The sequence below is a fragment of the Bombus fervidus genome, chromosome 1 (genome assembly GCF_041682495.2).
Source record: "Bombus fervidus isolate BK054 chromosome 1, iyBomFerv1, whole genome shotgun sequence".
NCBI lineage: Eukaryota > Metazoa > Arthropoda > Insecta > Hymenoptera > Apidae > Bombus > Bombus fervidus.
The window spans coordinates 19,357,359-19,381,004 of NC_091517.1; the positions used below are offsets into that span (position 1 = coordinate 19,357,359).

Consider the following 23,646-nt stretch of genomic DNA (forward strand, 5'->3'; position numbering starts at 1 on the left):
GAATTCCCGCCATTCACGTGATACATTAGAATTCTCCCAATAAGTGATGTCCAAATCGTTCTCAACCAATAGCATTGTTCTATAAAATAGAAAGGATCCAGTTCAAAGATTGTATCTTCTAGTAGTTGAAAATAATATTAAAGTCAATTCTAAAATTATATATTTTACATTATATAAAATATGTATAATATAACGTAAAATTATTATGTATACATATTATGTGAAATATGTAAATACGATTTTGATTAAAATAAAATGAATTCCTCTTATTTCAATCTTAATTAAATCTTGAGAAAATTTAGAGATGACTAAAGTCCTTGAGAAATGTTTGATACTTGGTCGGATCTCTTGAGGAATAAAAGGGCTGGTTACGCACACGTCTCGATCGAAAGTGTTCCCATTCAAAAGTGGTTCATCAAGCGTGATGTGTGCCTATATAAAGTAAAATGTTGACTAATAACAAGTGACAATTAAGCTTGTGTCGCCGTTTAAAAAAAGCTTAATGTTAATGTTGATTGAAATGTGCGATATTTTATTTAAACGGAGCTTTTGATTTACTGAAATCAGTGATGGTGATAATATGATTCATTTCAAATAAAGTCGTGCAATTTCAAATTGTGAATAGAGTAGATAGAAATTGACATAGTAAATGTGCGTGAAATAAAAATACAATTTTATATGTTTTAAAGAATTATACCTTTATTCTGGTAGGCATCAATGAAATTTTATTTAAAATATAGGATAAAGAAATTATTCAATATGAGCTGTAACTCTCAAGAAATTTTTTAATTTAACATTTAGTATCTCTATTTAGCATTACTGTATACAAGGAAGGAAATTCCAATATACATGTACAATCAAGATTAATATTAGAACGATCAAAGTGCTCAAAATCTAATTTATTGTTTTTTATAGAAATTTTATAAATTTACAACGATGTACTTTTAGAAAAAATATTAAAAAGGTTTCATGGCGCTACAACTTACCGATCTATAATCGCATGCAGTAATTTTGGTTAGAACATTTTGCTTTGATTTTTCATATTGATACCTATACAGATTGAATTGACTGAAATCGCCAGAATCATTTCAACAGGCATACTCCGTTATAATTAGCTGACTGATAGTAGAAAATATATATTTTACAAGTCCTTCAAAATCTTTCATCTTTTTATCATAATGCATCTTAAAAAATTCATTCTTGTTTGATATATTTCATAAATTACGAGACATATATTTCGTGAAACGACTTCTGCGAACGATTCTGGTAAATAGCACAAAACAATTACGCCGCATGGTTTCACTTGAAAGGGCAACTGTGGTTTTCACAATGCAATTCGTTTGTCATGGAAAAGAAAGCAAGCATAGTTTTTGCGTTTTATTATTTATTAATTTATCGTATAAAGAAACTAATAGCAGTCTGCAAAATTTTAATGTAAAAATTCTATTATAATTTTTCTACGTTGCAGACTAAAGATGAGTATCTTGAACTGCAAGTTTATCAAATTTGTAAAATATACCATTAAACCATCAAGTACTATTATTAGAACTATAGAAACTTTGACAACAGAAATCGAGGAGCAAGATTGGTCACAGTGTCGTCCTTATATCGAAATTCCTGGTCCCAAACCAATTCCCTTCTTGGGTAACACGTGGCGATTTATACCATATATAGGTATATACTGATTTACCATAAGTAGATCACATAAGATTCAGAAAATATGATGGGAGAACACCGAGATACAATTTCGACCGTGTTGTATAACTATAGTACTACAAACATATTTAAACTAATACTAAGACGATTTCTGTGTATTCTAAACATACAAGATGCGTTCGTTTCAGGTAACTTCGAAATCCAGGCGGTGGATCAAGTATCGAAGAGATTATATAAGGAGTATGGAGATATTGTGAAAATAGAAGGTCTGTTAGGTAGACCAGATATGGTTTTCATCTATGATGCTAACGAAATCGAACGTATCTTTCGGCAAGAAGAGAGGATGCCATATAGACCTTCGATGCCGTCGTTAAATTACTACAAACACGTGCTTAGAAAGGAGTTCTTCAGAAATAATGCCGGCGTAATCGCTGTGTAAGCACTGTATCATTTTTTTGTATATGTATTTACTAATTTTCGAAAAAATTATTTATTTAATTAATTATTAATTATTGTTAAATACAAAGTGTCTATCGGAACGGTTGTATTTTAGATACATATTGTTATAGGACCATTTATAGCAACGCTGTGTGTTCGAGTGAAAAATGTAATACAAAACAATGTTAAGAATTTTTTCGATACTTCATTTAGCAGGAATATTTATATAATTCTTTTCACAAATAAAGTCTTAAAAATAACGAGTTTTGTTAAAATTTTTCAATGGTACTTTTACTTAATAGTACTTTTGAAATGTCATAAATAGTATTTCTACTACAAGAGAACGGCATAATATTATGAAATATAATGGAATAATTCAGTACTAGAAGTTGAGTAAAAGAGCGCTATATTTATACTCATCTATGAGTTCACACAACTTCATCATGTATGCAAACCTCATTAAGTACCATAATGGTCAAATATTGAAATTACAGATCTTCTAATGATGTTGTTTACCTTTTTGGTTAGCAAACCACTCTGATAGCAAATATTTGCTACGCATATTGGATTAATGCTAAAGCGTTGGGCTTTTGGGAACGTGCTAACTAGACATCACCATGCTTTTGTTTCTGTACACGCTTCAACTTTGTTCACTCTTTACTATTTATGTGTCAATTACTTTAATGACAAGATTCATCCATCTTAAATAAATGTTATGAAAATACAATGCAATAAGCATTCATCCATCTAACTCGTGTACATTACAGATATTCGTGTGAAAAAGTCACAACATAAATAGAAACGGAAACTGGACGAAAATTAGGACAAGAGTCCAAACAAGGGATGGCTTTAAGTGTTATGCATACTGTACAAGACATATTACTTGTTAGAAAGTAAATCTTGTGCAATCGGATATCGATGCACGTTATGCTATCATTTCCCGCATGACAACTTATTTTGCAATTGCATTTAATGTAACCTCTTTTCCTAATATTCGCGTGACAACACACACTCGTACACATAGTAATGTCTTAATTTGTAATTATCTCACTCACCCGGATATTCTTGCGTAACAACACTTCACTTTCGACCAGACCGAAAATTATATTGGATTAACAAATTACATATTTAATGGAGGAAATGTAGATTAAATGTCAATTAAAAATGTATTAAATACAAGAATCGTAGATATTTCATAGACGCATTTTGAATCTCAGATCGCGAAAGTCATTTAGTTATTTATAGATTGATGTATTAAATTTCTTCGTAACATATGCGTGTTGTACGAAAAATACCAAACTTTTTATCTTTTTATATTATTTTTATATTTTACATACCTGTTACTTCCAGTTTCCAAATTTCTAACATTCGTTTTATTCATTATGTATGCACGATTTATTAATTATTACGTAAAGTAGACTAAATGTCATGGTTCCACTTTATTTTAATTATGTACATATTTTTCAATATATTAAACAGATTGACTTTCTCGTTTATTAATGGTTTTATCGAAGTCATTCCAAATATCTATTAAATTTCTCAATGTTGACTTACGAGAAATAGAGCAGAACCTTGAAGACTGTATTACTGTCTCTTTTCACCTTGGTTTCATTGAACTATATTTGATGATTAGTAAACGCGACAATATTGATTATTACAGATCATCAACGGATAAATTAATTCAGAATGATGTAATGAGATTTGCAGTCTCTTTCATATTTATTGCAAATATTCATGAATGTGTCTAGTAAATAACCAACTATGCACATGATTTAACATGCTAAGTACACGATGTAGAATACACAATAAAAAACTTCATTAAACAACACAAAGATTTAAATTATATCTTTTTACAATTTATTTAATAATATCCAATATTTTGTTAAGTTATAAATAATTTTTGCAATAATAATTCTTTTGCATTCCCAATAGTTTAAAAAACAGTTACATGTATACATTACAAAAGTGTTCACTATCTAATTTTTTTCATTTATTTTCCTCTTATTCAAAATTTGTAAATTGAAGAAAGAAAAATAGTTGACGGCAACAAAAATAGTAATGAAAGAGATTGTTGCAGGCATGGTGAGAGCTGGTACAATTTCCGGAGCAAAGTGCAACAAGTAATGTTACAACCACGAACAGCAAGAATGTACATTAGCGCTATCGAGGAAGCGAGTCTAGCATTTCTTCGCAGGTTCGCTGGCAAACAATCATCTTTATAGCACACGTGCACCTTACCTTTCACTTTTTCCTGCTGCCCCTGATTTCGTTCAGATATAATGTATCAGATACTCTAGAAAATTCGTCATTGTTTATCCGGCTGTATCTTTTACAGATTGTATAGGTTGTGTCTATATTGCATAATCAGCTTGTCTGATCCTACGCAATAACATGTTAAAATACTCTATTATGATAATTATTAGAAAATACAACTCTGTTGTAATAATAATTTAGAAAATATTTTAATAGTAAATGTACGAAGAAGCACACGAATTTTCTGGAGTATCTATAATATGCAGGATATTGAGGTAATTTTAGAATTTTTACTTTTAGAATTAGAAGAATACGGGATGAAAATGACGAGGTGCCTGATGATTTTCTGAATGAATTACACAAATGGTCACTAGAATGTGAGTAATAAATGGATTATGCTGATGATTTCATACATTTAAGTTTATTTTTCATTTAAATAAACTTTCACGTTACCGAGAATGCTTTTAGCACCTTTTTTTTATAGCTATTGCCCGTGTTGCATTAGACGTTCGATTGGGTTGTTTGGATGATGATGCTAATGTTAAAACTCAGCAATTAATTGATGCAGTTACAATATTCTTTAAGAATGTCGGAGTCTTAGAATTAAAGATTCCATTCTGGAAATTATTCAATACACCTACGTGGCTGCAATATGTGAACGCTCTTGACACCATAGTAAAGTGAATTTCAATAAAATATAATTACAAAACAACTAAATTAAAAAATATGCAAAATATAAATAAAAAGTATCCTTATGTTCAGTATAACGTCTACATACACGATGGCCGCTCTTTCAAGGATAAAAGAAGTAGAGAAATCTGATAAGGAACAGTCTCTTCTGCAAAGAATATTGGCTCTTGAAAATGATACTAAATTGGCTACTATTCTTTCTCTTGACCTATTTTTAGTTGGTATTGATACAGTGAGTAACTTAATAAAAATTGGAATGTACTACTTTTAAATATCAAAGTTGCGAAACACAAATACTATTTATGTATTTTATTAACATAAGTACTCAATATTAAATTTCTAAATTCTTAAATTTTATTTTAAGACTTCCAGTGCGGTAGCATCAACTTTGTATCAATTAGCTTTGCATACTGACAAGCAAAATCTCGCTTATGAGGAAGTCTGTAACATGCTACCAGATAAAGATATGCAGCTTGAAGGGAAGCATTTAGACAAATTGAAATATTTAAAGGCGTGCATTAAGGAAACTCTTAGGTTTGTGTGACAACCATTAATCCTTTAAGGTCTTAATCTTAACGGTAATTCTTAGCCTTCTTGAGAACTCAAGTCAAGTTGCTTTTAGACCAGAAATAACAACTTTCACGCCGAAGTATTCAAATTGGTTGTAATATGTTAATAAAAATACTATATAAAGAAATACTATATTAATTTTTAATGAAAGAATAATTATTTTCACTAGGATGTATCCAGTGGTTATTGGTAATGGACGATGTATGACCAAAGACACAGTAATCAAAGGATATCGTGTACCAAAAGGCGTAAGAAAGAATTCTTCCTCAATTTAATTTTATTGTATTAATTTTAGCATAATTACTAGTAAAAATTTCATAATTTTCATAATAACTACTAAATTGCTGAATGGATATTTCCTACTACGATTATAATATAAATAAAAATTGGTTAACACAGGTACAAGTAGTTTTCCAACATTACGTAATAAGTAATCTTGAGAAGTACTTTCCACGCAGCGAGGAATTCCTTCCAGAGAGATGGTTGCAAAGTGACGGTGTGTACCACAAATTCGCATCGCTTCCTTTCGGTTATGGAAGAAGAATGTGTCTCGGTCGACGTTTCGCCGAACTTGAGATGCTTGTTGTTATTAGTAAGGTAATAATTAATTATTTTTATTATATATTTAAAAGCACAAGTTTTTAGTTATGGTTAAAAATATAAATAAAATATAAATAATAAAACTCCTGAATTATACAAAAGAAAACAACAGAAGATAGAAAATAAGTGCCTCTTAATCTTGAAGTTTTGTTACCATAGACTAGGTGCTTAGCTTTGACTATAGCCTCCGGCTAACTTAGTTTGTCAATTATCACAGTAAATTCCCATAGACAATGAACATTCACCTCAGTAGCTGAATCTTCGTTTCAGTGTGAAGATACAATGTGTCTCTCTAGACATTTCTAATTTTCTCAAGAATAGATAAGTATGTAGTATGTAACTCTTTACACAAAAAATACATTCCACAAAAAATACTTACAAGCAGTTATTACATTTTGCATCATCAATTATCGTTTATATAGACATGCAATTTCCTCTGTAGATATTAAATAGTAGTAATTTCACACATCATTTCAGATTTATAATCTCCTTCATGGTTGATTAAAGAAATATTATAAATATAGAACTTGAAATGATATTATAATGTGTGTTCACCTGGATTCGTTCTATAATAAATTATTCCATTAATTTTATGGCTCCTATAAGTTTTATTGTCTTTCATTTGACGATCCGGCAAGAGAGAAAGTGACGGTAAAACAAAATTGTTTGCGTTAAACGCCGTAATAAATATGGTCTTTTGAATTGGGGATTTTCTTGTATTTTATTGCACGAGCTTACAATTTTCCCTCCGAGCAATTAGGTAGAGGGTAGCTGGAGAAATGTGAAATTACTCTTTGCTACTTTGATAAATTTTTTTGATTTTTTAGGAAAGTACTGTGACGTTTATATTTTATTATACGTATATAAATAAGAAGGCACAATTTTTTTTTGCATTAATATATAGTAATTTTTTGTTTCAGATTTTGCAACGTTACAAAATAGAGTATCATCACGAGAAATTAGAGTATTACATCAATCCTATGTACACGCCTAAAGGATCCTTAAATTTAAAATTTATTGACAGATAATGATTTTTAAGTGTATGTACAAACGATACGTTTTTTCTCTATTTTTTATTGCCTTTATTGCCATAAAATCAAAAGGATACTATTCTAAATGATCACTATCTTTGAACTATTTTGAATTTGAGTTCACCGTCGGGAGCGTACATAAATGTAACCTTGTATTTAAGTGGTTTATGGTGGTATTCTAATTTGTAAGATCTTATTAGCTGAAAATAAATGAAAGAAATAGTATTTATACATTTAATACCTCAAATGTATTATGATAATAGCTAAACTTATATATATGTCGGAGATGAAAGGACAACGGGGTCCCCTGTTGGAATTACTTGGAAAAACCTCAATAGCATTCACGAAATAACCCAGACACAGTCATTCGAAACTTGAGACAATGAGCTTAGGCTCGAGGCGATAACCGGTCGCCGAGCGTAGCCACGGTCACGGGATGAACGTTCCACCTAACAGAAAAGTGTCAATATTATGAGACACACGTTGTGTTAACAATCAAACCCCAGGCAGGAGCAATGTCGCAGCTACGCGGGTCTGGCTAGCAACGGTGGCTGCAGTTTTGTTGGTATCCCGGGTCAACGTTCAAAAAAGCGAACGCAATCGTAAGGAGAGGAAAGTTTCCATCAGTCAATTATTCTTGTGATCTCCTTGGAGAGTTACACATCGTCTTGAGAGCAGTATATACCGAGCGTCACAGCGAACGTTACTTTTGTGCATAAAATTCTATTCTGAGTTTAACAAAGAGTGAGCCCGTGGACCGTGGATTCGCTATATCGAACCTAAGGTCATTGCCATTAGCGTCTAGTTACCGCGGTCACTGGTCGATCTTATTTCATCTACATTCGTGATAATAAACGCTATCTTGATTGTGCAACAACGATGAACAACCCAGGCGAAGATTCTTTACACGCCCATAACTTAAGCTCCAACGTCAACCCGACATATATATATATATATTATACAACAGCAACTTTTTTATAAAAGTGGAAAACATTTTTTGTACGTACTTTGGCAAGCAGAACTTGCATTTCTAAATCTGCAAATCTTCTTCCTAGACACATACGTGCGCCATGACCATAAGGTAACGATGCAAAAGGGTGCAAAGTTTCGTTAGAAGATTCTTTTAGCCACCGCTTTGGCTTAAACGTTTTTGCATCTGTTACATATTGTTTCATATTTCCCGTTACCACAGTTGGGAACACGACTTGCACCTACAATAAGATAATTATGACGTCAATATGTTGCAATAAAGTGCACGGTAGATGTATCGCTATTATAAAATTTGCGCTATATATCTGTATATGTACTGTAAACCTGTACCGACCCCTTTTGGTACTCTATAGCCGCAAATTGTGGTATCATTTTGTAATGTTCTACCGTTTCCAATCACTGTAGAATATACTCTAGAACAAATACGATATTTATGTAACGAAAAATTATAAAGTATTCTTCTAGTGTTACTTTCATTCATGCAATTTAGGTGCTTGTGAAGCGATTAATTATACCGGAAAACTTCACGAATAAAGGCTTTCATATAAATAGCTTTATCGAGATGACTCGTAGTCAGAGGTACAGATGGATCAGGAAGAATTTCTATAAGCTCCTGATAAATTTTTTCCTGTTCTTCCGGTCTAGTTGCCAGTTGATACAATATTGAACAAACAGCCATTGAAATCTGTAATACAACACTAATATTTAATATTCTGCATATTAAATATTCCGTAATATAACAAAAAAGTACTCGTTCTTACGTACGGTATCTATTCCAACCAAAATCAAATCTAAGGCCAGAATATAAGCCATTTTAGGGTCAGTTTCTTTGGCTAAAATTCTTTCCACCAAAGACAAGTCAGACTCGTCAACAGATTTTTTTGTTTTCAGTCTCTCTATCGCTGCATCGATGTATTTCATACATACTCTGGTGAACGGACAAATTTTATTTAAAAATCGGTTATAATTGTTATTACATTTTAACGAAAATAACAGCAAAATTTCGCTTACTCGATGAAGTAATCCATGTTTCGTACGTATCTTGACCACAGAGGGGTGGGTACGTATCTCCAGTAAGGAGCTTTCAATTCAAGCACTGCTACGTTCCTCAAAGCAAATTTGGCCGCGTCGATAATCTTTTGAGGCTCCGAATCCGGTGTTAGATTACCTGATAAGCATCCTAATCTCACGTCAAGGGCGACACGACCTATACCTGTATAATTAAATAGAACGATTAACTTTTAATTCAATAAGATTAAAATTATGCGCGTATAAGCAACAATTTTTATACCAACATTCTAGGGCCCATTTGTGTATTTCGTTATCAAAGTCTGCTGGCAATTCGTCATCTTCTCCTTTAATCTCTTGAATTCTGAAAACAATCATCAATCACGCCTTTATGCGATTCTGTAAGTCGTATTGTATCTTAAATTCTTTTATAAAACATCTCTACTTCTTTCTTTATCTTTATATATCTGTTTATTTACTTCTATCTATCCAGATTAAACAGAATGTCGAAAGTTTTCGCTTATAAATTCGACAACTCGATAATCTTCAACAATTAAATTAATTAAAAATCGAAAAGTTACGAGTCTCGCTGTATTTATGAGAATGCAAGCTCACCTTTGTATAAAATCAGACGTAACCATCTCAATAGGCGTTATGTATTTCCTCACCGTCTGCGGTTGGAGAACAGGTTTCTGGACTCTCGTACGAAATTCTCTCCATGGCTCGCCGTGTCTGCAAAGAAGCGTAAATATTGTATTATGTCATCCATTATCGACGCGTTACCTCATTCCTTCTACGCGTAGTGTTTTATGAATGGTTTCAAGGTCAAGGAAAACCACTCGTGGTTAGCAGAAGGTTGACATATAATTTAATTATAAGCGGGCAATGTTGGTATAGTTCAAACAGTGATCGTGCTAATGCTAATGCGCTTTTTAGAACGCGCAATGCATAAGTAAACTTCTCCTTTAGTATCAGAGTCCGTTGAACAATACATATAACTTGTTAATTATTCAGAAACTCCTTTAATAACGAAATTAACAGTTGATCGTTTGCGTATCAATTTTAATCAAGTTTTAGTTCGTCGTTTTTCTCCTGTACTATAAACAGCAGGTATTAAAGACAAAAAATTCCTGGGTGTATACATTATTATGTACAAAATATTGGCAATCCAAGTGACGACTTTCTCAGTTAACAAATTAATGATCACAGCATCTATTTTACGATCTATCATTTACGACACATAATGTTAATATTTGAACTGTGGCCATTTAAGCGAATAGTACTACTGGTGGGCGAGAGAAGACCATAATTACAATAGATGCGATTGACGAATGAAACACCTGAAATACGAAATGCATACAATATAACTGCTCTCATAAGAACCAATGTATGTCTTTTATTGCATCAGAGATGCACCCGTTGTAACCATAGTTTTAATGAATTTCTTATTTTTCAAATCATCATTGTTATTCAAACAGAGCACTACTTGAGTACTAATAACGGAGAGATCGCTCTACTTTGTCATCATCGCATTCTATAATATCATGTCTACGTACACTCCAACGACGCCAGGAAGACTTCCAAAAAAGTCTTTCCTCACAACGCTCTTATAATGCACCAGACACGGCATAGACGGCCTAAATGGAGTTGGTCCTTCCTGTCTATAAATCTTCTCGATCTCGTCAGCGTCGTAAACGAACAACAGATCCGGTCGACCTATTAAACCAGCCAATCGAACGATTTTCCCGTACTTATCGTAGAATATTTGCGACAATTTCGCCACGTCTGATATTTGGTATTGGCCGATCATTGGAAACAATCGCCAAGTATTTCCCAAAATTGGTATCGGCTTTGGTCCTGGTATGTCTTCGTATGGCTTCACTTCGATCGTTGCATCGTGATCGACCGTGCATTCCCTTGTCGTCGAGGTCACTGCACCTGTACGAATGCATGGAACTGGACAATGAAAAGTCTGGAAGACGGATGTACTTTGAATTCGATATGAAGGTCGAACGAACTGCCAACGTATTTCGAAGGTTTTGAAGGAAATTAAATGAACTACTTTTTTTACGAAGATAATAGAAATATTTAAAGAATTGTTGCTAAAATTGTTCTTCAATTTTAATTAATATTATTATTAATTATTATTATATTATAATATAATAATAATTTTGTGAGAGAATCTTATTCTAAATTCATTATTGCATAAATTATATCCATTTCGAAAGTAAGTATTAAGAGACCTCGGGCGTGACATTTACACAACCTTGAATTCGTTTCAAGGCAGTTATAAATCAGTGATCATAGATAGACAGGCATGAGATTTCATTTATAATGCTAGAATAGAAAATTGCAAGCTACATTTCAAGTGAAAATATTCTACCATCAACACCGAGTAAAAAAATAATTCTTTCACTTATTAATCTATTCATAAGAAATTGCGTGATATAACTTAGAAGTTGAAGTCTGTATGTCGTCCTTTACGCTGAACGCCTTTCAATGAAAATGATATGATAATGATATTCAAATGAATGTAAGAAAGTCATCATTTGTTATGTTATTTTCTTACCTGTGCATAAAATTCTTTGAAGGTCGCTTTGTGATTGTGAGAGCCGGCGTACCAATAATAGCTGTCGTATCATTCTATTAATTCAAATAAAGATATGATTACTTTATTATATATATATTTATCGTATATTATTAATTTACTATATTGTAAATAATATCATATACTTTTGTAGAAAAAGTTAATCGTTATTTGATAGTAATAATGATTCGAGTAATTAAAAAAAATACACTTTTACGTGGTGCATTAATGTTACGCCTCATGTATATCAAAAGAAAGGAAATCAATTTCTTCGCCTGTCTCTATACTGTATATTAAAGGAAACCTGCTTTCACTCTCATGTCTCGCAGCCTCTAGCTTACCCTTTTTATGATTACAACACTATAATCCTATATAATTATTTTAAAATGGTGGATATTCTAAACATTACTTCTTCCTGAATATGACGAAATATGTTATAGATTATATTCTAAAACAAGTAAAAATATTTAAAGTGAAATTATTAAATATCTACGATAAAATACTAATACGGATTAAACAGTAACATGCTGGAAATTAAGCTAATCATTATTATTCATTTATCAAAGCATTTGACATGTTTCACACAATAATTATACGATATATTTTCTTCTTTCAAAATTTCCAATATTGTTCTCTTCGCATTCCCCTTTTCCATATAATTTTTCGACAAAGTTTCAAACAACCTGTATTATGTGTAACATTTATTTTTTTATTTATACCTATGGAAATCTTGATAAAGTTTTGCGAGAAAAAAGTAGAACACTGTATATATATTTGGTATATTTCATTTTATTACACCCAATATATATATATATATTGGACAGACAATAACGCAAGTACATAATGACGGTTCCGTAGATACCTGCAGTCATACCGGTAAATAATATTCTTACCTGAAATTCATCGAAATCGTCTTTTGTTCCTTCCTAGCCTGTTTGGTCCCGTTATGGCACAAGGTAGACTCTTCACTATAAGTAATACTGACAAATCACATGGGACTGTATCGTCATTCTAAACGATCTTTAACAATACGAAGGTTTTACTATGTTATAGTAAATCTTCTTTAACACTTGTCGTTTGAAGAAAAAAAATAATTGTTCCTTTTCTTTTGATAGATGGGACGCGACGGTTTGCACGAGATCGTGGTGGAATGCTCGGAATACTCTTCGTAAAACGAGACTACAGTGTTCAACCGAAGTGAACTCCCCACTTTGAAATCTCCCTCCATTACTTAACGGTTCGAATTCGCTGCTGCGGTGGAGGCACCACTACGATACCCGAGGAGAATGCATTATTGTCACTTTCGCGTTTAATTCGCGCGGAAATCGAAAAAATGTTAGAAAGTTTAATAAGCACTGTATATAGCGCTTTCTGAACTCCTTGTCAACTTTTCTTCAACTATAATTACATGATACGTAATAATTACAAAAATAATAGAAATACAATTGATCTTGGCGAAAAATTGTTGATTATTATCCATCTTTTATACTCGAGAAGATGTTACGGACATTTATGATAACACGCATCGACTGTGATTGCATCAAACTTTAATTAAACAATTATGCAACAGGTTATTGCCCTCGATAATTCTTTACACTCGTAATTATCAATTATCTTCTAAACATTATGAACTTTCTCAACCAGTTTCACTTATTATCACTATTTTGTAGGTTATCTTAAACAAGGTGTTGTATAGGCATGTGAGTTATATACACATGCAAATGTACGTAAGGACTTTTCAACGGAGGTAAACATTATAATTTTAATCAGATGTTTCAACAGTTATTAACTTGGAATAGTTCACTGTTGCACGCAAATCGTTCTCGTTACATATAATTAGAATAGCATATACAAAGTTCGCGAAAATGCAAAAAAGATATTTTATCAATACGTTTATGTATACAAATGTTTATTTAACGTAGATGAAGTATAGAGCAACGAATATTGACTTTAGCGCTGAACAGTAAATTTACGACGATGAGTATAGAATAATTTATAGAAAGGACCTAGGTAAACATCTTGAATAATTTATTGCATTTTGCATCGTTGACTGGCAAAGGATTAGGCGACCGTGCTTATACCTTTATCCTAAGTTCTTCTCCCTTGTCCTGCAATATTTGCATTTTACGAACAGTTAGTTAAATACCCACCATAAATAATGAAACTCATTTAATTCCGTCCTAAACGTATATAAAAATTGTTGATTTTTTTTTACTAAACCTTATTTCATTTATTTAGCTTGTATATAGTAACTTTATTTAATATAACAAATATCCTTAATTAAAATTATAAACAATAACGACGATGAAAACGTTGCGTGGAAATTTAATTATTCCGTCTTTAAAATTTTTTCAAACAATTTATATTACTTCAAATAATGAAATTAAAGTACGAACACTGTCTATATCTTAAAAGACTTTTTAAGCTTTTCTTAGATTTAAGTAGTTTCAGTTTTAAGATTTTAAAAGACTTCCCGCGCAATATCAGAAAATAAACACATTGTGACCCGCACGATTTTGCATATATATATATGTTACATATAGCCTCGGTCTTTATACAGCATTCAAAGGTACTTAATAAATGAGTAACGAGTATTTTCAAGAAATTTTCAAGAGTTTGTTACACAATCCTATCGATTATTATTTTCATTTTCCGTATCACCGTATGCGTTCAATAATATATTCGTAAAATACTCATCGTCACATTCAACAAATTCCAGTTCCATGTTGTAATTTATACAATAACTAAAACTCAGCCTGTCGAAGACGTTTATTATAGTTGCCGATGTTCGATACAACTGAAAACTTTGTAAACAAGAAGAGTAAATCGACGCTTCATAAACAGAAGATTCACGATTCACGCCCTCAGACGTTCACGCTTGGTAAACAAAAGCCGAAGATTCGGGATTACGATCTAAAAAGATTTAAGAGAAATTTCGAAGCGGCTTACTACGACTTACAATTTTTCAATCTGCACATAATGCAAAAAGATGTGAAAATAATAAAAGTTGTGTCTTACGTTATTTGCAAGAAAAGTACCCTGTGTCCAAGGGAAAACAAATAAATTTTTCCATTTTCATTATGGTTACCATAAATCCTAATAAAACCAGGTAAAAGTGCGATATAACATTTGTCAGTAAGCTACTTAAAAAGTAAGCTACAATAAAATCTCTCGAGAAAATTCCGTTATTTTTCATTTGCAGGTACGAGATCTCTAAGCACCCTTCAAGGATTCCTAGAAACTGCAAATAACTGTACTTGGAAATAATAATTCATGTTTAATACTCGTCTTGTTTCAGAAGTGGGGGAATTTGGACCCAGTATATTAAGAAGCTCGCAGAGGGTTGACATATCATTTGCGAGAAAGTGTGTTAGAAGAAGTTGGTTTTCCGTTCTCGTCCTTTCGATTTCTGTGTGATTTTTACTTGTTCGTGTTAGTGATAATTGTTAATTGAAGATGGCAGTGGAATGGATTAAAAATAATATGCTGTTTTTCGACAATGACCGCGTAAGTTGATTTTATGAATTTGAATCTGTGATTACAAATTTCTTCCTTTTTAAATGGTTTTCTTATTCGAAATGTACTATTTGTCATAATTTGTAACTGACATACTGTGATTTATTTTGACCTCGAACAGATTATCGAATATATGTGATACAATCAAAGAAAAATTACTTGTTAACTAATTTGTGTATTATGGTTTTAACGGATTTTTGAAAATGTATAACTTTAATTAACTAATAATTAAATTTTGTTCAGCTACGTTGAATAAATTTCTCAAAATTCACATGTCTCCCCTAGTCCTTTACTTTGCAATTCTTTTATATTTCATACATTCAATATGTTAATTATCGTTACTCCTTTGCAACAGAGTATCAATTGTATTATCAATTAATTTGCAATCAGTAATATTAGAACGTCAAGGAATTTTACGTATATATGATTTTTATTACAGAATTAAGTTTTATTTGATCTGAATATTTTAATAATTTTTGTTTCTTATTTTCCTTTAATAGAATAGGCAATTGACGGATGCCGAAGTGAAAGTTCAGAAGTCTCTTGAAAAACTTTCCGTCCCAGATTGGTATTTAAACAAACGTTCGAAACCACCAAAAATATTAAACGTCATACCGATTGAATATCGTCTACCATTATGGAAGCGTCTTACTCCTAGAAGAAGATCTAGAAGAAATTCATCGTCTTCCGATTCAACAGGTATTTGTTAATGTTCGATTCTTATGAAAATGTAGAGATAACAAATGACAGATTTTGGAATTGTAAGCTATGATCCTTTCTTTAAAGAAGTATGTCAGTTATATTGACTGTGTTATATTAACAATATAACTTTGAATTTCAGATATATCTCCACATGTGGAGGAAAATGTAAAGGAGAAAACTAATAAAGTCACACAGCCTACAACATCTAACGAGAAAATATTTTGTCAGCAAACGTTACCAGAAACTAAAAACACGAGATCCCCGACGATGTCTTCTTCACCCAAGGAAGAAATATTGGACGTGAACATTCCGAAAATGAAGTTCTCTAGAAAAATTTCCGAGACATTTCCTAAAATATCGCCTTCTAGAAAAATTCAGAACCTAAATATCGTTTTACCACACGGTCCGAAGATTGAATTATCAAAAGAGATCGAAGACATGTGTAATGACGACTATAACAGTGACGATACTAAAGAGACGTCTGTTTTAATGGAACGACCATTTAATATTTATAGGACTACTAAGGCTGAAGATTTAAGAAACGTCAATATGATAATAAACAAAAGAAGAGTGAATAGACAAACGAACGTCAGCTTTCACGATTCCCAAGCTGTGACGACTCTTTTAAAAACACTAGAAAAACCAAACTTCGTCAAAGATGATGACAAATCTACTCCAACATCCTCTCAAACTTCCGAAGATGAGACGACTCCTTCAAGTACGCCAAATGAGGAGCCAAAATTTTTCACACATCGTGCCAAATCTACTCCAACATCCTCCCAAACTTCCGAAGATGAGACGACTCCTGTAAGTACGCCAAATATGGAGCCAAAATTTTTCACATATCGTGTCAAATCTACTCCAACATCCTCTCAAACTTCCGAAGTTGAGACGACTCCTTCAAGTACGCCAAATATGGAGCCAAAATTTTCCACACATCCTGCTAAATCTACTCAAACATCCTCTCAAACTTCCGAAGTTGAGACGACTCCTTCAAGTACGCCAAATATGGAGCCAAAATTTTTCACACATCCTGCTAAATCTACTCCAACATCCTCTCAAACTTCCGAAGTTGAGACAACTCCTTCAAGTACGCCAAATATGGAGCCAAAATTTTTCACATATCGTGTGAAATCTACTCCAACATCCTCTCAAACTTCCGAAGTTGAGACGTCTCCTTCAAGTACGCCAAATATGGAGCCAAAATTTTTCACATATCGTGTGAAATCTACTCCAACATCCTCTCAAACTTCCGAAGTTGAGACGACTCCTTCAAGTACGCCAAATACGGAGCCAAAATTTTTCACATATCGTGTGAAATCTACTCCAACATTCTCTCAAACTTCCGAGGTTGAAACGACACCTGTAAGTACGCCAAATATGGAGCCAAAATTTTTCACATATCGTGTCAAATCTACTCCAACATCCTCTCAAACTTCCGAAGTTGAGACGACTCCTTCAAGTACGCCAAATATGGAGCCAAAATTTTTCACATATCGTGTTAAATCTACTCCAACATCCTCTCAAACTTCCGAAGTTGAGACGACTCCTTCAAGTACGCCAAATATGGAGCCAAAATTTTTCACATATCGTGTTAAATCTACTCCAACATCCTCTCAAACTTCCGAAGTTGAGACAACTCCTTTAAGTACGCCAGATGTGGAGCCAAAATTCTTTAAACTTCGTGCCAAATCTACTCCAACATCCTCTCAAACTTCCGAAGTTGAGACGACTCCTTCAAGTACGCCAAATATGGAGCCAAAATTTTTCACATATCGTGTTAAATCTACTCCAACATCCTCTCAAACTTCCGAAGTTGAGACAACTCCTTTAAGTACGCCAGATGTGGAGCCAAAATTCTTTAAACTTCGTGCCAAATCTACTCCAACATCCTCTCAAACTTCCGAAGTTGAGACAACTCCTTTAAGTACGCCAGATGTAAAGCCAAAATTCATCAATCTTCGTGTCTATTCTGTTCCAAAACCGTCTCAAGCTTCCGAAGTTGCGACGACTCCTTTAAATACGCCAGATGTAAAGCCAAAATTGATCAAACTTCGTGCCTATCCTATTCCAAAACTGTCTCAAACTTACGAAGTTGCGACGACTTCTTTAAATACGCCAGATGTAAAGCCAAAATTGATCAATCTTCGTGCCTATTCTATTCCAAAACTGTCTCAAGCTTCCGAAGTTGCGACGACTCGTTTAAAAACGTCAGATGTAAAGCCAAAATTGATCAAACTTCGTGCCTATTCTATTCCAAAACTGTCTCAAGCTTCCGAATTTGCGACGACTCCTTTAAATACGTCAGATGTAAAGCCAAAATTGATCAAACTTCGTGCCTATTCTATTCCAAAACTGTCTCAAGCTTTCGAATTTGCGACGACTCCTTTAAGTAGGCCAGATGGAAAGCCAAAACTCATCAAACTTCGTGGCAATTCTATTTCAAAATTCGCTCGATCCCGCCTAATTTTATCTGCTATCATCGAAGATAGACCAAAAGAGAGGATCCTTTCACCGAGCATACTAGAGAAATCTTTGATTTTTGAAAACAAGTCAATGAATCCGTCGAGCAAATCTGAGAATATTCGAAGATTTAAGAAGATATCTCCGAATCTTCTGGAAAAGACGTTTATCTTCGAAAAGAGATCAACGCACAATAATTGCCAAAAATCAAGTAACCCCACAGATTCCGTACTTCCGTTACGGAGTAAACAATTGAATCGCGAGAAGAATGTAGTTCAAAAGATCGTTCGAGAATTAGATGAGAAAATGAAAAAATCGTTACAGCCGCATCATAGTCAAGATGATAAAGAGAACTTTGTGAAGCAAATAGTGAATGCTTTGGAGAAGGGAAACATTTCTAAAATTAGAAGCCTATCATCAATAAGTTCTATAAATGACGAAGACAGCACCAACGAAACAGAGACAAAATCCTGCGTCACATCTCCTACGTCCACAAACTCCGCCAAAGATACGGATTACAGTGATTATAGTCGAAGATCGGCGACTCTGAACAGCAACGACAATCAGGCATTAAATTTTGAACACTTCAAAGAAGACACTTTGAAAGACGAAGAGAAAGAGAAGAAAGATGATGAAGATGATTCCGTTCATTGGATATCCATACCTAAATGTACACTACCAAGAACTAGTTCTCTATTGAGCATAACCTCCAAATTGTCTGACAATGATCAATCTCCATGTATTAGTCCGATTAAAAGCCCGAATGAAGTTGAATATTCACTACGAACAAGCTGGGGAGCTACTTACAAGACGAGCAACGAACTCTCCAAGAAATTGTTCCGCGAGAATGTAGTGATAGATTCGGGATACTCTGATTAGAGTGGATCTTATTTTTCGACCATTGAGTTTTTGCCACGTAAGGAGTGTATCAAAAATTTTTGATAAAAACTTATTTACATTCAATAGTCATCAGAGAAAAATGTAGGACGCTTTACAAGTGATTAAATTGGTAAAAGTCAAAAGAGAGGAATTTTCGAAATATTTCATAATTCAGTTTGACGTAAAATGTAATCTAATTGCCAGAGAATTTATTTCTAAAATCGCGGATATCTGGATATTTACTTCGATACTTTCCAGATGATGCTGTCAGTGACTTGATATAACGAGTATCGTGTCTTCTGAGTATTCTGTAAATATAAAATAATATTGTAGTATAATAAAATTAGGTATAGTATATGTATATAATAGAATTTGATGTATATGTATATGTAATGATAGGTATAATTAGGTGTAATTGAATATTGTGAAGACTGGAAAGATCGAAGTTACATTGAGAATATTCATATTTTTGCGAACATTTTGTTACATTACGCATGCGACAAATTGACGGTAAATAATTTTCAAATTCATTGTAATTCAACTTTGATCTATTTTTTTTTTTTTCTTTTTTATCGTAAGCAAGTGATTGATCGAAACAATGTGATTTTATATTTGCTAATGATATGAACGAAGTCTTAATATTGTTGGCATTCCGTAAAATTCAAATTTGCCTTCCTCTTTCAAGTCGTGCTCGAATCTCTTAGAATAACGAATTATTTTAATTATGAATTTTCAATCGTTTCACGCATATTATATGCATACGAAACTGTATTTTCCTATATCTATCTAATATTGTCTAATATCTGAAAATGAAGAACTTGATTTTGATTGCTTTTTTTACCGATAAACTTAACTAATTCTTTGTAGGAAAATGATATTGGAAGTGATGTTGTATCGATATTATTATCGAAATAATGCATGAATAGTATAGTAAACTAGTTTTATTTTACATTAAATATACTTTTCAGTCTGACTAGAATAACGTGAAGACACAGTTGTGATGTTCAAAGCTGTAAACTATCCGAAACATAAGTGTATAAAGCGGATTTTAAGATATTGTTTCAATGTACGTGTTTGATGAAACATAGTATTGTTCATTATATATACAATTTATTCTCGTCTTCAATGAAAAATTTTTTCTCTGGCGATTCGAACAAATGCCAGGATACTCGGTGATAGTCACTGATCGCTATATAGAAATAAATTGTCTCGGCTAGGAATTTATTTGGAAATTTTCTAATGGAAAGTTAGCTACAAAAGAGAGAGAAGCTACAGAAAACTACCTACAAATATTTTTGTAATACTAGATAATAGTTACGTATATAGATCACTTTTAACGTTTCTACATTGATCTTTTTTTTGACTTTTTCGCGTTAAAAAGACACTGGCAAAACTCTTTTCTAAAATTCAATCTAATTTTTTTTCTCTGAAATGCTACAAAATAATTATTTGCTGACATATTTCAGAATCAATGGATTCATTAGAATCCTGAATGCGACGAAATGTATGAATGAAAATTAAAACGCAATGGAATGTTTAATTATAAGATTGAGTTTTAACACTGACTTATTTGCCATCCAGTAGATAGTGTCTACTACTGTAAAGTATAGTAATGCTTCTTTAGCAAAAAATTATAGAGAAAATTCTTACAGAGTTCTAATATTTCAGAATTCCAATATAATGGTAAAATTATTTTGTAAAATATTTGTTATGCGAAGTATGTCAGCATCTTTGAAGCAATATTTGTTATAGTAGCATGATCATAGTCTCTGAAAAAAAAATACAAAACAATATCATGATAGATGATTTTTGTAAAAGTAGATTGAAGAAATAAAGCAAAAAATATAAATATAAACCTAAATAAAAATTAAATAATCTTCAATATATATATATTGGAATTACATAAAATAAATTCCCTTTTCTGTAAATCGCTTTTACAGATCTATATTCTTATAATTACGCGAACGAATAACACGGTAGAAAGTCGTCGAACGCTTGAAATTTCAAATCTACTATTTTTTATGTAACTCGCGTGTAATGACATACAGAATTGCTATGAATAATTGATTGCAAAACTCTAAAGCGTGATCAATGGACAGCTCTTTATTCGATACTTAATCAAGACAATCTTCAAAATCTTGTACACAAATAATATAAGGGAGAAATCATCCTTAAACTTTTATAGATACGTATCTCTTTTGAAATGATGTAAATTTTATTCTGTACGTACTTTGTCACACAGCTCTAATAGTTTTTAAACGATTTTAATCGTTCTATATTACTATATATATGCACTCTGTGTGTGAGTGTGTGTGTTGTTCATTTCAAATAATGTATTATCCTCGTTTGATATTGTGAAAGATTAAGAACAACATAAGAAGAACCTGAAAAAATTAATCTATTTCAAATGAAGTGTACATTCCGAAGTACACACGCGTGTATGACCTTTACTATATTTATCACCTAACGGAATAACTAGCAACAAATTACAGACGTTGTCATTAGCGTTCTAAGTGTCGAGATACAAACATAATACATTTTGAAACTAAGAAGTGAAAAAGTATCAAAAATTTACAAGCTATACTACTTGTGTACTTATTACCAAAGAGAAATTCCTTCCATGTTATTACTTTGCATTTAAAGATAAAAACTGATTAAGAAGATGGCGCTACAGTCAAGAAGCATTCACTCGAAACCTACGTCAGATACTTCGGAAATAGTAAACAATGAGGGGAAATCACAAAATAATTCTATTTCGATTGAAAACAAATATACAAGCTATACTTTCCAAAATTTCAAAGTAAGAAAGAAATGTTTTAGGGAGAACTCATTTTGTGAGCCAAAAGAGGTGCAATCTGCGAATAAATCCCAAAACCTCGTGAGGAAAATAATTGCTTCTTTGGAAAGAAAAAACAAAGCTTGTATAGCAAATGGCGAATTTTTTACAAAATATAACAGAAGAAATGACTCGAATCTTAATTTTGATCACTCCTTCAATAGAAATGTTGAGACCTATAACAAGATAAAAAATGAAATTCCAGTTTCAAATATGGAAACAGAAACAAGTCAAGTATCTTCGGAAGATGATAACAAGATACAGAATTCTCGACCAGAAACGCCTACTAGATATCACCTACCTGTATCTTCAAATATTGGAACGAGAAAAAAAGTTTCTCTAGAAATCTGTATTAAAAATAGTAATTCTAAGAAATCAGTAGACGAAACTTTCAATAAACAAGAGAATAATTTTAAAACAAATGAACAATCAGATAAAAATTATAAAGAAGGTTATGTACATTGTAATTCAAAAAATGACATCGAAGTCTGTAACCATGAAAGAAAAAAATTTTATGATTCCTCTTCGTTCGATCCTAATCGATATCGGGTCGAGTTACAAAATCGAACAGACACTATAAATTCTTATTTTTTAGAAAGCGACCAAGACGATCATAACAAAAATGCATTAGAGAAGATATTTATGCATTCAGAGGAGGAAGAGGGAAGTTTAGACAGAAGTACTTTCAAAAAAAAACTCAGTAGAAGTAAGTCACTCAAAAATTTCTTTGTATCCATGATAAAATGGAAAAAGTCTAAAACTAAGGAGAGACCTCGACGCTTTATGTCTTGTGATCATTTATTGGAGGACACAAAAATAATTGGTTCTAAAAATGATAAAATATTACCAAGGACTTCTTCATATCAATCAATCGTTTTCCATCAAGAAAATTTTGAGCAGGTAAAACAATTAAATATATATATTTTTTAATTAATTGAATAAATGTTCATTAAATTAAATTAAATTACATTTGATCTTTTAACAACATAATAAAAAATTACAGGTCAAACGTAACGCGACAATTCATCCTATTTATGGAGGGAAGAGAAATCAACAGCTTTTTGAAATACTTGCAAAAAAAAATGAAGATCGTAAACGTCTTCTGATATATGGAAGCATGGAAAATCTTGTAAAACCCTCTGCAATCAAGAACATAGTAAAACATCTCGAAAATAATAAAACGTCACAGCTACCGTAAGAATCGCGAAAGTATTAATGACTATTCCAATGAAAGAAAATATTGACTGCGAAAGAAGAAGATGATATACCTATTCACTTTCATAACTTGTGACAAATATTACTTCTTTGTATGATAATAAAAACTAAATACCTTTTTAGGATGTTGACTCACACATGACATTGTGAAAAACTAGTAAATTTAATTTACTAATATTGAATGCTTAATTTTATCGTATATATTTAATATT

The 23,646-nt window shown here is 32.2% G+C and overlaps 4 protein-coding genes across 4 annotated transcripts; 3 read left to right on the forward strand and 1 right to left on the reverse strand.

Moving 5' to 3' along the window:
• Nucleotides 1-330: 330 nt before the first annotated feature.
• LOC139989276 (probable cytochrome P450 301a1, mitochondrial) lies at nucleotides 331-7,464 on the forward strand. The gene is made up of 12 exons (XM_072007480.1): nucleotides 331-448; nucleotides 547-707; nucleotides 1,469-1,674; nucleotides 1,845-2,091; nucleotides 4,172-4,288; nucleotides 4,648-4,724; nucleotides 4,832-5,027; nucleotides 5,110-5,269; nucleotides 5,402-5,571; nucleotides 5,777-5,855; nucleotides 6,007-6,204; nucleotides 7,128-7,464. Exons 3-12 carry the CDS (start codon nucleotides 1,476-1,478, stop codon nucleotides 7,233-7,235), a joined length of 1,551 nt encoding a protein of 516 aa, XP_071863581.1. The 5' UTR covers nucleotides 331-448; nucleotides 547-707; nucleotides 1,469-1,475; the 3' UTR covers nucleotides 7,236-7,464.
• Nucleotides 7,266-13,121, reverse strand: Cyp301a1 (Probable cytochrome P450 301a1, mitochondrial). Its single transcript, XM_072007468.1, has 11 exons — nucleotides 12,717-13,121; nucleotides 11,806-11,879; nucleotides 10,793-11,174; nucleotides 9,852-9,968; nucleotides 9,524-9,600; nucleotides 9,240-9,441; nucleotides 8,994-9,156; nucleotides 8,744-8,913; nucleotides 8,563-8,641; nucleotides 8,246-8,449; nucleotides 7,266-7,438 (listed from the first exon to the last, which is right to left on the reverse strand). The coding sequence occupies exons 1-11, from the start codon at nucleotides 12,725-12,727 to the stop codon at nucleotides 7,331-7,333; spliced, it is 1,587 nt and encodes a 528-aa protein (XP_071863569.1). The 5' UTR covers nucleotides 12,728-13,121; the 3' UTR covers nucleotides 7,266-7,330.
• A 2,028-nt stretch (nucleotides 13,122-15,149) lies between these two features.
• LOC139985997 (uncharacterized) lies at nucleotides 15,150-19,670 on the forward strand. Its single transcript, XM_072000966.1, has 3 exons — nucleotides 15,150-15,330; nucleotides 15,840-16,038; nucleotides 16,181-19,670. The coding sequence occupies exons 1-3, from the start codon at nucleotides 15,280-15,282 to the stop codon at nucleotides 19,381-19,383; spliced, it is 3,453 nt and encodes a 1,150-aa protein (XP_071857067.1). The 5' UTR covers nucleotides 15,150-15,279; the 3' UTR covers nucleotides 19,384-19,670.
• Nucleotides 19,671-21,705: 2,035 nt separating this feature from the next.
• Nucleotides 21,706-23,576, forward strand: LOC139989422 (uncharacterized). Its single transcript, XM_072007807.1, has 2 exons — nucleotides 21,706-23,119; nucleotides 23,223-23,576. Exons 1-2 carry the CDS (start codon nucleotides 22,046-22,048, stop codon nucleotides 23,415-23,417), a joined length of 1,269 nt encoding a protein of 422 aa, XP_071863908.1. The 5' UTR covers nucleotides 21,706-22,045; the 3' UTR covers nucleotides 23,418-23,576.
• The last annotated feature ends 70 nt before the right edge of the window (nucleotides 23,577-23,646 follow it).